The following is a 14,431-nucleotide window of genomic DNA, read 5'->3' as shown; positions in this document are numbered from 1 at the left end:
CATCTTCATCATTACCATCACCATCATCCAAGTCATCATCATCGCTCTTTGCTGATTAACTTCAGGGCAGAATAAGGGGTGCTAATGGCTAATGCCAGTGCTGACATCCCAAAGCAACAACTTCACGTAACAGCATTGGAGTCCATGAGTTACCTGCTCCTTCTAATGAAGCCTGCCAGTCAACAAGTCCCACGGACCCAAACTCCCAACTTTCCCATTCGTTATTGCTGACTGAAATTCTCTTGCTCATGAATCATATTAGAGGCGACAGAGCATTACATTTAAGCACATCAACTCTGGCATCAAAATACCTGGGTTTAAAAATCTGGCTTCACCAATTCCTGACCTTATGTCCTCGAGAAAGTCACTTAATCTCATCTTACCTGTTTCCTACTCCAGAAAATAGGGGAAACTGATCCACTCGACAACAACAGAAGAAAAACACACTTGTTGCTTAGAAAAGGTCCCTCATTCTTAGATTTGAACCGATGACCCAAACTCACAAGACATGTGAGGGAAACCACAACACAGGAGATAAATGAGACAAACTGATGCCTGAAGAAGGAGCAATCAGAGGACAGACAGACAGTCTCCATCCCAATGTTCTTGTCTCAGCACAAATGTCACCCCCTCAGAAATGTCTTCCCTGACTTCCCCCTTCAACGTAACCCCAAGCCACACTCTATAACATCTTCTTTCACAGCACTTATGAAAGAAGCACCTGAAATGCTTTTGTTTATTCATTATTTGGGGCAGCATAGAGTAGTAAGAAAGCATACAGATTCTGGAGCCAGACTGCCCGGTTCTAAATTCGGGCTCCACTCCTTACCAGCTAAGTGGTCTTGGGCAAGTTATTTAATCTCTTTTGCCTCAGTTTTTCTCCTTTGTAAAATGGGGCTACTAATAACCCAGTATCAGAGAGATTCTGTGAAGGTTGAATACATTCTATATTTGAGGAAGTTAGGACGATGCTAAGTGGGTGGTTGCTATTATTATTAGTGACTTCTTTTCTGCCCGACCCCTCCCACTAGGATGTCAGCCCCATGAGAGCAGGAACCTTGTCTATTTATTCACGTCTTTATCCTTGGAGCCTAGAACAGCACCTTATACATAGTATATTCTCAGGAAATACATGTCAAGGGAATGGCTATAAAGGAATTCTTCCCACACAGGTGGCATTCCCTGAGCTAGAGGGATTTTTGCCAAAGGAGCCCCAATGAAAGTGTTTGCAGTGTCCAGCCCACAGCTATGATCTCTCAGCTGGACAGTCCATGACCCTTCCTTCTCCCAACAGCCTATTTCCAGCCCAGGCTTCCCCCAGACCCCCATTCAGCCTCACACTCACCCCAGAAGAGGAGCAAGCTGAAGCTCCACATCGTGCTGCGTTTCTGTCATTCAAAGAGGGGAACCTTTTCTCTGTTCTCCGGGTTTTCAATTTCAGGGTGTGTGTGGAGAGGGCAGGGGTGGAGCCAGCATTGCTTAATGCTGCCAGTACATCATGACTTTGTAGCTGAGCTTCCACCACTAAATGAGGACAGTTTGGCAAACCCCTAATGTTCTCGTCTCATCGGCATGAAGAAAAGTTGATCTGACTGCTGTGTCACTATGTTCTCTCTCTCCTTCCCTCTTTTTTTTCCCCCACCAACATCTACCTCTCATCTCTCATCACCTTCTTTCATTGCACCCAGTAACAAATGAACTTCCACCACCTGACCCCAATGAAGCAAGCCCCAACCTCAAGGATCTTTTCCCAGCTTGCTCCATAAAAACCACCATCATAGCCATCACATACCAGGCACTATGCAGGTACATTGCCAACAAAATTTAACTTCCTCATTATGTCAACAACGTAAAGTGGGGATTCCCACCCCCACCTATTTTATTAAAAGAGTAAAACACACCCTCATACACTGTTGGTGGGAATGCAAACTGGTGCAGCCACTATGGAAAACAGAATGGAGATTTCTCAGGAAATTAAAAATAGAAATACCTTATGACCCAGCCATCCCACTACTGAGTATCTATCCAAAGAACTTGAAATCAGCAATTCCAAAAGTCCCATGCACCCCTATGTTCATCGCAGCATTATTTACAATAGCCAAGATGTGGAAGCAACCTAAGTGCCCATCAACTGATGATTGGATAAAGAAGATATGGTATATATACACAATGGAATACTACTCAGCCATAAAAAAGGATAAAATCATCCCATTCACAACAACATGGATGGACCTTGAGGGTATTATGTTAAGTGAAATAAACCAGATAGAGAAAGACGAATTCTGTATGACTCCACTCATAGGTGGAAGTTAACATATAGACAAAGCGAACTGATCGGTGGTTACAAGGGGAAAGGGAGGGGGTGGGGGAAGGGCACAAAGGGTGAAGTGGTGTACCTACAACATGACTAACAATAATATACAACGGAAATCTCACAAGGTTGTAAACTATCATAATCTTCATAAAAAGTTTAAAAAAATAAAAAGTAAAACACAAAAAGGAAACTGAGGTTTGGAGAAGAGATGAGACTTGTCCTGAGATGTCCAAGATGACTTGGACCTGAGATTTGAATTCAGGACCCTCTGACCCCACAGTCTCAAGTTTTAACTGTTTCATCTGCCTTCAGCTCTCCACTATATCCGCTCATATCATCGTTATCTGCACAATTCACAGCGACACTCTCACCTCATTCCAAGGCCCCCAACCCAACACACACATGCACAATCTCATAAATATGGAGGTCTAGTAATGTCTCAGTTGGGGTCCCCCAGAAGCAAATGCTGAGACCAGGATTCTAGTAAGAGTAGTTCACCAAGAGGGTGACTCTAAAAAACTCCAGCTAGAGACGGGGGAAGTGAGACAGGAAAGGAAAAGAGCCCACAGTGGATGTGTTATCAAGCAAGTTCCATAGAAACTAGAGCTTAACTTCTCTGGGCACCTCTGGAAGAAAGCACAGAGCACCCTGTTCTGAGTTATCCCAACTGAGGGGCAATGGAGCTGGGGTACTTCTCCACCAGCTACTGTCAGTCACAGATTGAGGCTCCAGAGGGTAACCCTCTTCATAACAAAATGCAGTGGCTGGCAGATGTCAGTCTAGTGTGTTCTGAGGGATTGAGGGTCGCGGGTGTGGGCAGGCACCAGGAGCATCTGCTACAAGCTAAAAAGTGAGGTGGAACGGCCAGGCCGAAGTTCTTGGGAAGAAAACCCAACTTGTCTTTGCTTCCTTGCTTTTGCTCCGTGCAAGGCAAAATCCCCACCTTGGAGTTACAATCACGGAAGAAGATTTGCCAAGGGAACTTGCCCCAGTGGGGCTGCAGTTAAGAGCCAGCAAATTCCATACAGCAAATGCCACCAAAAAGGAGGATAAACAGAGCTGTGTTATGTTTAAGAGAAGCACTGGAGGATAAAAGCAGACTCCAGAACCAGCTCACCTGGGGTTTCTAATCCTATCTCCACCTCTTGCTGGTCATATGTGATCCTGGGCACGTTCTTACTCTCTCTACACCCTGACACTCTCATCTATAAGATGGGCCCACTAATGGTAGGATCTCCTTCGTGGAGCTGACATGAGCATCCAAGGAGTGGTCAAATGTGATGTGCCTAGAACAGAGCCTGGCACATAGGAAAAGCTTCAAGTGTCGGTTATTGTGGTGATAGGAGCTGGGGTCAAATCCTGGCTCTGTGAGGGACACCCAAAGTAATCTTGGGAGGTGACTTGCCTCGCTGGGCCTCAGTGTCTTCAACTGCAGAATGGGAAAGACAATAGGTCCTGTCCCAAAGGATCATTGTGGGAGGGATGCAGTAATGAGGGGTAACATTGCTACCTGGGGGGGGGGGGGGTGGGGGGGTGCTAGGACTTGCTCTCTCTTCTATAATCCTCGTTGAATGCATCCAGGGATGTGGAGCCCAGAGGCAGCCAGAACAATGAGTTCTGGCTTTGACAGATGTCCACGAATTCTTTGATACTCCACCTTTCAAGAGGGGGAGCCTATTTCCTCTCTCCTCGAGTGTGAGCTGGACTTAGTGACTTGCTTCTAATGAACATAAAAAGCAGGATGTGACGTTGTGTGACATCTGAGGTCGTAAGAGTCATTGTGGCTTCCCCTGTGCCCCTCCTTTCCAGCATCATTCGCTGAGGAGAAGCCGGTCATCATGTGGTTATGACACTCGAGCGTCACAACGGTGAAGCCCATGTGAGGAGAAACTGAGATCTCCAGCTGTCTGCTTGACCCAGACCTCATGAGAGACCCCAACCCAGAACCACCCAGCTAAGCCACCACCTCCAGATTCCTGACCCTCAGAAACTATAAGAAAATAAAAATGTGTTATTTAAAGCTGTTAACTTTGAGAGTAATTTGTTACACAGCAAGGGATAACTAATACACCAAAAAGTGATTTTTCCCCCATCAGTAAAATGACAACAATAAGGTTTGAGATTTCACGTGATAAAATCACAAAATCCTGCCTGACACAGATTAAATGCTCAATGGTATTGGTTATTATTGTCAATACTATCCTGCTGTGCTAAATGGTCGCAGCTGCTCATAGATGTGGTACCCGCCGCAACTGAATTGAAGAAGTCACTGAAGATCGTTTGATGCGAGATCTTCCAAAGCAAGTGAAAGGGTCTAGACGTTACCCCCAGGGCACTTGAAGGAGGTTCAGGAAGGGAGTAATGGTCAGACTGGTCTTTTACGACACTTGTGCTGTGAAGAGCAGGTGTGGCACGGGACGTGGGCATGGGCGGGTGGACGTGGAGAAGGCTGAGCCTGATCCAAGAAAGAGAAAAGAGTGGCAGTGGTCTGGTCTAGGGCAGGGGCTGTGGAGACGGAGGGGAATTTCAGAATCTAGGAAGTCGGAACAGAATCGAGGTAACATCAGGATGTGGGTGGGGAGTCTGAGACAAAAGGAGGAGTTGACAGTTGGAGGTTGGACTAAAGAATTGGAAGTTTTCCGATCAAGCCCAGATTCCTCCGAGAGATGAGAATGGGATGAGCTGGTGGGTGGGTCTTCTGCTGCTCCCGTAACAAATCACCACAAACTCAGAGTCTTGAAACAACACGAATTTATTATATTATGGGTCTGGAAGTCAGAGTCCCAGATGAGTCCTATGGGGTTGAAATCAAGATGGCAGCAGAGCTGTGTTCCCTCTGGGAGCTCCAGAGAAGAATCCATTCCTTGTGTTTTGCAGCTTCTGGAGGCCACTTGCAGGCAACCTTAGCTCAAGATGCCTTCCTCCATCTTCAAACCAGCAGTGTAGGCTCTTCAAATCTCTCTCTCTCTCTCTCACACACACACACTTTCTCTCTCCCTCTCTCTCTCTCATTCTTTCCATAGATACACACATAGATAGATACATAGATACACAGATAGATACATAGATGGATACATAGATACATAGATATATACCTAGATGGATACATAGATAGATACATAGATACATAGATGGATACATAGATAGATACATAGATGGATACATAGATACATAGATAGATACATAGATGGATACATAGATAGATACATAGGTAGATACATAGATGGATACATAGATAGATACATAGATACATAGATAGATACATAGATAGATACACAGATCACAGTCTGTCTCTCTCATTCTTTCCATAGATAGATAGATAGATACATTGATCACAATCTCTCTCTCTCCCCCCACCCCCAACCTCCTTCTCTCATTCTCCCTCCTCTGACCCTCCTGCCTCCCCCTTATAAGGACCCTTGTGTTTACACTGGACCCACCTGGATAATCCAGAGAAATCTCCCCATCTCAAGATCCTTTACTTAATCACATCTGCCAAGTCCCTTTTGATGTGTAAGGTCATTTATTGACAGTTCCAGGGGTTGGGATGTGGGCAATTTAGGGTGGGGGAGCCACATTATTCCACCTGCCACAGATGGGGTCTCAGGCTCGGTGAGTGACTGAGCACACAAGATGCCAGCCACGTTTCAAACCCAAAAGTGCTGACCAAGTCTGTAAAAGCTGGATTTCAGAGGTCTTCGGGGATGAGGGCAGGCAAAAGGGGAGAAAAAGGGGAAGCATGGAGTGGAGGAAATGCACTCTTCTAGTCAAGTGGTTGCGGAAGCCTGACGCCTTGTGATTTTCCCAGCAAAGGGGAAATCAAAGGACACTGAAGAGTGAAGAGGTCAGCCTGGAGGAACCCCAGAGACATCATGCATCCTCACATTGAATGTGAGGTGGTCCAGGGCAGCCTTACTCAACTTGACCATGCTCCTTCTATATTCTAAAGCCACCCGCAGCTCCCTATAACCTTCAGGATAAAGTCCAGTCTCATTAACATGGACATCAAGACCCTTCCTGGTCTTACACTGGTCTCCCCTCTGGCATCCCCACTACCCCAAAACCCCAGTCATCCTAAATTAATTGAAGGTCCCCGTAGTGGACACTGTTGATGCCTCCCTATCCATCTACGCTGTAGCAGCTGGTACCCATGCTCCAGTTTCTATGAGTGATGTCTGCTCACAACTCAAGCTTCTTTCTCCTTCCCCAGAGAATTTCTTTCCAGTCCAATAGCTGAACATGCCCTCAGACTCAGCCCACAACCAATACCCGGTGGTCACGAAGGTGCAAAAGCCCAGCCCTTGCCCCAAACTGAGATCAACTCGGTGGTGTTATTCAGGCTCCAGGGCTCCCCATGGGATTAGGCTGTGGCTAGACTCCAGCTGAGACCACATCCTTGCTCAGCTCTTTCCTCTGTCCTACCCCACTTCCATCTCTCCTCCTCTGCTAAATGCCTTCCATCAGTAAACCCCGTGCACAAGAATCTTCATGGCAGGGTCCACATTCCCAGACCCCAGCCAAGGGCCAATTATGTCAACATTTTTCTGCACAGATGATATCCAAAGCATGGGATACCTGGTCTAGGCAAGGCACAGACCAATCAGAATGGACACTGACTATGAGCCTCAGACAAGATCCTAGGTCCCACCCCTGGTGCCAGCCATTAACTCATTAGTAGCTGGATTGTGGGATGACTTAGGGTAAAGGCTAGACACAATTGGATTGAAGTCATGACTTACCAACTAGAATGGAAATATATCCATGTATTTTTTAAGTTTAAAATGTACTATGCATTGATTTGTTACGTTTATATATTGCAATATGATTACCACCATAACAGTAGTTAACGTCTCCATCAAGTCACAGGATTATTAATTCTTTTTTTGTCGTGAGAACATTTAAATTCCAGTCTCTTTGCAACTTTCAAGCATACAATATGGTATTGTTGGCTAGAATCGCCGTGCTGTGCATCAGATCCCCAGAACTTATTCATCTCATAACTGCGAGTTTGTACCCTTTGACAAACATCTCCCCATTGCCCCAACCTGCCAGCACCTTGCAACCCACCATTCAATTCTCTGTTTTCACAAGTTCAGCTTTCCAGAGATTCCACATATAAGTGAGGTCATACAGTACTTGTCTTCCTCTGTCTGATTTATCTCACTTAGCATAATGCCCTCGAGGTCCATCCATATTGTCACAAATAGCAGAATGTCCTTCCTTCTCACGGCTGAATAATATTCCATCATATACATGTCATGTCTTCCTTATCCATGCATCTGTTGACAGACACTTAGGTTGTTCCCATAGCTTGGCTATTGTGAATAATGATGCAATAAAGACAGAAGTGCAGATATCTTTTCAATATCTTGGATTCATTTCCTTTGGATATATACCCAGAAGTGGGCTTACTGGATCATACAGTGCTTATCCGAGAGAAATAAAAACACATATCCACAGAATGACTCACAAACAAACGTTCACAGCAGCTTTATTCACAGTTGCTGAACACTGGGAAGAATCCAAATGTCCACTGACAGGTGGTGGGTGTGTCTACACAATGAAGGCATGAACCACTGATTCACTCAGTGGCAGGGATGAAACTCAAAGACATTATGCTGAGGAAAGGAAACGAAACATAAGAGAGTAAATACTGGAAGATTTCTGTATCAGTCAGGGTTTTCCAAAGAAACGAAACCAATGAGAGAGAGATTTTAAGGAATTGGCTCATGCGATTGTAGGGGTTGATAAGTCCAAAATCCATAGGACAAGCCAGGAGGCTGGAGACTCAGGTAAGAGTTCATGCTGCAGTCTTGAGTCCAAAGTCTGGAAGCTCAAGCAGAATTTCTATGTTTCTGTGTTAGTGTTTGGAAGCAGAATTCCTTCATCTCTGGGAAACCTCAGTCTTTGCTCTTAAGATCTTCAACTGATTAGACGAGGCCCACCCATATTAGGGAGGGTCTTCTGCTTTTCTCAAAGTCTACTGACTTAAGCGTTAATCACATCTGAAAAATACCTTATCAGCAATATCTAGCCTGGTGTTTAACCAAACTACTCATCACGATTAGTCAAGTTGACAAATAAAATTAGCTATCACATAGTCCAAAAACAGGAAATTCTAGAGGATGCAGATCGTATATATGGGGCAAGAGAAGAACAAATCGGTGGTTGCCCAGGGTGAAGTGGAGGAAGGGATGGATTAGAAAAAGACTTGAGGAAAGTTAGGGGGATGACGGAAAATTTCTGTATCTTGATTGTGACAGAGATTGTCAAAACTCATCAAATTTTACACGGTGAAAGGAAGCAGTGGGTTGTACATAAATCATTCCTTGATAAAGTTGATAAGATTGGCTCCAAAATAAAGAGTTGCCACTATTCTGCCAAGTTATTTTATTATGCATTCTATATAAAGGGACCAGATTATTTTATGCTATATAAATGCACCAAAAGACACGAGTTTTGAGTTTCTCCAGTGAAATGCAAGCTCTTCGATTTGTTTTCATACAGGGCTGATCTCATTTCTCAGCGATAAATACATTTGACCTTGGAAAACCGAGAAACAGCTTGTAGCTATACTTCCTTAAAAATTAAAATGAAGCAACAAAAATGGGCAGAGTTTCTATTTCCTAACTGTACCCTGATTGATAAGAAATATTTCTTGGAAGTCCCTCCCTCATCTGTAGTTACAGCTCAGCCACACTCCTTTTTTTTTAAAACATACATTTTAGTTTTATTTTATTTTATTTTTTGAGGAAGATTAGCCCTGAGCTAACATCTCTGCCAACCCTCCTCTTTTTGCTGAGGAAGACTGGCCCTGAGCTCACATCCGTGCCCATCTTCCTCTACTTTATATGTGGGATGCCTACCACAGCATGGCTTGCCAAGCGGTGCCATGTCCGCACCCGGGATCCGAACCGGTGAACCCCGGGCTGCCGAAATGGAAAGTGCAAACTTAACCACTGCACCACCGGGCCGGCCCCTCAGCCATACTCTTTTGAATCTGCACTGGACGCTGTTGGGTGAAAGTGTCATTTGCTTTTCCAACCCCTTCCTGGTGTTTGGAAGCCCTGCTGTACACACACTCTCCCTCTGCGAATTGCTGCAGAAACTCAGTTCCCCCCTTGCTTTTGATTATCATTCCATCTCGCAAGAGGCAGAAGAAACAGCTAGAGGAAGTGTTACCCTAGACTTCAGAAAATACCAGAAGTAGAAGCGGAAGAAGATGTAAAAGTGAAGAAACTTGGAAAGGAAAGTAATAAATCATCATATTCACTCCCCAAGTAAAGGGCCCCCAGAGCCCAGGCAGACAGGAGCCAGAATTAGAAGGAAGTGGATTTCTAAGGATCTAAAGAAGAAGAAAAATGAGCCTCTAAGCCTAAGCCTCTGAGAGAAAAGAAGGTTCTGGAAAGAGAGGGACGTCTGAAGGATGCAGCCCAAACAAGGGACAATAGATTCTGTGAGCTTAGAGGACCTGCTCTTCTGGCAGAGAGCATGAGTTTCACTGTAACCGTTTTCTAGGGCTGCTGTACAAATATTACAGTCTAGGTGATTTAAATAACAGACACTTATTTTCTCACGGTTCTGGAAGCTGGAAGTCCGAGATCAAGATATCAGCAAAGTCAATTTCTCCAGAGGCCTCTCCCCTTGGCGTGTAGGTGGCTGTCATCTTCCTGTGTCCTCACATGGTCTTCCCTCCACGCGTGTCTGTGTCCATCTCCTCTTCTTATAAGGACACCAGTCCTACTGAATTAGCACCCACCCTAACGACCTCATTTTACCTTAATTCTTCTTTAAAGATCTTAACTGCAAATAGTCACATTCTAAGGTCCTGGCGGTTAGGGCTCCAACGTATGAATTTGGGAGGACTCAATTCAACCCATAACATTCACATTCCAGCTCCAACCATTTAACATGTGACCTTAACACATATCTGTGTTTGACCCCCAGTTTCCCCATCTACTAAAAAATATACATCTGCTTCACATGGTTGTCATAAGAACCAAATGAAATAATACATGAAAAGCATTTAGCAGAGGAGTAAGCACACAGTAAATATACATCAGCTACCATCACTATTGCTCTATACAACATACAAATACATACCTATGTTATTTTTACAGGATATTACAATGGGGCTCTCTCTTGATTTGGCTGCAGCTCCAAAATGTGGGAGAACATATGAGAGGAAACCACAGAGCTTTATTATATCATCCCAGCTGAGCTTGCAAAGGAGATGACTAATAACCAGCTTTGTGCCTCCTTTGCCAACGAGTCAGCGGCTCTTTCTGTAAAGGGTCAGGTAGCAAATATTTTCAACCTTGCAAGCCCTGGGGGTCTCTGTGGCAACTCTGTTGTTACAATGTGAAAGCAGCCACAGGTATTAAGAACAGGTGTGGCTGTGTGTCAATAAAACTTTATCTGTGGACACAAAAATTGGAATTTCATATACTTTCCACAGGTCCTGGAATATCATTCTTCTTTTGACCTTCTTCCGCCATTTAAAAACATACAAATCATCCACAGAAGCACTATTCTAAGTAGCCAAAAGGTAGAAAGAACCCAGATGTCCATCAATGGATGAATGGATAAATAAAATGTGGCATAGCCATACAACGGAATACTATTCAGCCATGAAAAGGAGTGAAGCACTCACACACGCTACAATGTGGATGGACCTCGAAAACATGATGCTCAGCAAGAGAGACACAAAAGACCGCAGAGTGTATGATTCCATTTACACGAAATATCCAGAAGAGGTAAATCTATAGAGACAGAAATCTATAGAGACAGAAAGGTAAATCTATAAGTCTCAAGGGACTGGGAGAAGGAAGAAGTGGGGAGTGACTGTTGGTGGGGATGAGGTCTCCTTATGGAGTGAAATGATTTCGAACCAGATGGAGGTGGGGGTTGCACACCATTGTGAATGCACTAAATGCCACTGAATTGTCCACTTTAAATGGCTGGTCTTATGTTCTGTGAACCCCACCTCGACAACAACAACGACAAAATGTAAAGTCTATTCTTTTAGCTCATGGGCTGTACAAAGACAGGAAAGTACGGCAGATTTGACCCACAGCCATGTGTCTATACTGTTGAGAAGGCAGAGGAGCATACTATAGGGGGAGAGGGCTTTACCCAGAGCCATTTGCTGGGGCCTAAAGACTCTTCCCACCTCTTTAATCCCTTCCAGTGGCCTCAGCATGAACTGTTGTCAGCACCCTCTATCTTCTGGAAGAGAAATACTTTGATCCAAAGGAATGACTCTCTAATGGTGGAATTTCAATGAAGTCAGGCATGGGGTGGGTTACCTTTCTCTTTTTCAAATCAGTTTATTGAGGTATGATTGACGTATAAAAAGTGGTACTTGCTGAATGTGTACATCACAATGAGTTTGGGGATGTTTTTCCACCTGTGAAACCATCACCACCAACAAGGCCACAAGCGTGTCCATCACCTTCCAAAGTTTCCTCTTGTGGGTGATTTTGATGTAGCCCAACTCCCAATCTCAAGGCATGTAAGAGTTGAGGTTCAAATTGGGAAATTTCTTCTGAAAATTATCAACTGGGAAATCCCCTGGTGGGGGAGGGCGCTGGGGACTGAGGAGCCACCTCCCTCTGACAATGTTGAATCTTATCTGAGTCCCGTGATTCTGGAAAAAAAGGGAAGCTTAAGAAACTACCTTCCTTATTCTTTGTGTTCCGGAAAACAGCAAGAAACCAATGTTCTCTTACATCTTAGATAAGATTTATGGATGCCCCACCTTGTTGACCTAGGACAAGCCCAGACAAAGACTCCCCTGCCCCCAAACTCCCATTCTTTGCCTCATAAATGATTAACTGAACTGCTTGTCCCCACTGATCAATGGGAACAAAATGCTTGTTAGCCAAATGTTGGTTAAGCTTCTCTCTTTCCCTCTCGCCCCTGAACTGTGCCCCAACCCCTCACCCTGAGCCAACAGAAAAGCCATCTTTAATCTACTGCAGATCTAGCCTCAGAAATGTGCAGCTAGAGATAGAAAATTTGATGAGTATACAGAGAGAGAAATCATAGCCATGGTGTGAATAAGATCTCTCAATGGGCCAGAGACTCACTAGTTGTTTAGCAAACTGTTCCCCCTTTGGTCCTAGGTACACAGATACAGGACATTTCCCAGCCTCCTTTGCAGCCAGGCATGGCCAGGGGACCGAGATCCAGCCAATGGGAATGCAAGGGGAAGACGGACGCCATTTCCAAGCATGGCCCAACGAAATATCCTGCCCATATTCCAAACCTCCACTTTCTCTTGGCTCATCTGCCAGCCAGATAGAGGATCCAGCAGAGGACGGATGGGGATGTCTACAGATGGCAGAGCCATGAGATGGGAGAAGGCTGGGTCCCTGAATGACCGCTGGATGGGATCCACCCAGGATAGTCACCCAACTGAGAACAACCACATTGGAGTACTGAACGAGAAATAAATGTCTACTGTGTTAAGCCATTAGGAGTTCAGGGCTTTTGTTACAGCAACTGGCACCATCTACCCTAACTAAACCCCCAAAGTGTCTGTAGACACTTTGCTATGTTGTAGCTCAACATAGCTAAGCAACAGAGCTTTTGGAGAAAACAGCAGCAGAGGGAGGGGTCACAAAACAGACTGGAAAACACTGGCCCGGAGGTGAAGAGAAAAACCAACCAGGAGAATGATGACAGCCAGGGACCAGGACATAGGAGTGACGAGAAGCCAGGAGGCAGCTTTGGGAAGACCACAGCCTGCAAGGAGCTGGGCCAACAAGCACTGATGGAGAAAATGGAAGCCTTTCCTAAGTTCTGGATCTAAGAAGAAGGAAGAGATGGCCACATTATTTGGAGCCACTGTCGTCAAGCTTACAGACAACTGAGAAAGTAGAAGTTTTCGAATCCTGTTTACCACTTTTCATCTTTACCACAGAGAAAGGGCAGGAAGACATCGAGATCCTAGACAAACTGAAGCTCCCGAGAACCGGCCAGAGGGTCAGCAACATCTTGCAAAAATCAGTGCTGTTTGCTTTTCTAATAACATCATGGGGAGACAGAGAAGGGGCAGGAAGGCATTAGTATAAAGATTCTGATGAGGATTATTTTAGGCCGGTTAATTTTAAAACTGCAGATGAGAAGCAGGCTCTGAGGAGCAGAGTTTGCTTGCCCTTTGAGAGACATTTGCATTTGTGAAGGAAGGGAGATGACCTTGTCTCTAGAAACTCTTAATGGGGAAGGCAAGAACTTAAGTTGGTTACTGTCTGGCAACCTCATGTAACTGATTTGGGGTGGTGGCTTCTGACCTTTACTTAATCCGATTTGATTCTTATCTAAAAGTCATGGGATCACCCAATAACCAGACCCCACCTGCACTGATACCATTTTAATTTTTTTTCATATTCTTTCCTTTGTCTTGTAAAGAGATAACTCACATACCTATGCCTTACATTTAGCCTTACTCTCCACCCATGTTTGCAGCAGTAGCGGGGGCAGCAGCAACTCCGGCCCGTGGGTCCTGTCTCCACACAGCAGCTCTGCCTGCCCATGGGTCCTGTCCCCATGCTATTCTACACTATTCTCTAAATAAAAGAGCACTACTGCCAGATCTTGAGAGTCCAAGAAATCTTTCTTTCGACTCCTCGGCTCACCGACCCCACATCAGATTCAGCCCCAGTTTTCAAAGGTCATCCCTGAGAACTATAGATCAGACACCTGATCCTAATTCCAAGGCATCCACTTCCATTCTTAAATTGAATTCTCTCTCAAAACTCTCCATCTGTGAAAAGTGCTCAACATCGATAAGCATTAGGGAAATGCAAATCAAAGCCACAAGGAGAGGCCACCTGACACCCATTGGGATGACTTTTATTTTAAAAAAGAAAGAAAAGAACAAGTGTTGGTGAGGATGTGGAGAAGTTGGAGCCCTTGCACATTGCTGGGGGGCATGCAAAATGGTGCAGCCACTGCAGAAAACAGGATGGCGGTTCCTCAAGAAAGAAAACATAGAATTACCATACAATGGAGCAATTTCACTTCTGGGTATTTACCCAAAACAGGGACTCAGACAGAAATCTGAACACCAGTATTCAAAGCAGCATTGTTCACAATAGCCAAAAGGTGGAA

The 14,431-nt window shown here is 44.8% G+C and overlaps 1 protein-coding gene across 3 annotated transcripts in view; it reads right to left on the bottom strand.

Annotated features, from left to right (window-relative positions):
• ADGRE1 (adhesion G protein-coupled receptor E1) overlaps positions 1–1,486 on the bottom strand; it is a 69,225-nt gene extending 67,739 nt beyond the window's left edge. For all 3 annotated transcript variants that reach the window (XM_070491837.1, XM_070491839.1, XM_070491838.1), the window contains exon 1: positions 1,346–1,486. In XM_070491837.1, coding sequence (XP_070347938.1) covers positions 1,346–1,376 — 31 coding nt within the window. In that variant the 5' untranslated portion in view covers positions 1,377–1,486. The remainder of the gene's footprint in view (positions 1–1,345) is intronic.
• Between the last annotated feature and the right edge of the window lie 12,945 nt (positions 1,487–14,431).

Source organism: Equus asinus, chromosome 20 (assembly GCF_041296235.1).
Source record: "Equus asinus isolate D_3611 breed Donkey chromosome 20, EquAss-T2T_v2, whole genome shotgun sequence".
Taxonomy (NCBI): domain Eukaryota; kingdom Metazoa; phylum Chordata; class Mammalia; order Perissodactyla; family Equidae; genus Equus; species Equus asinus.
Note: the sequence above shows the minus strand (reverse complement) of the source record. Positions and strands in the feature narration are given on the sequence as shown.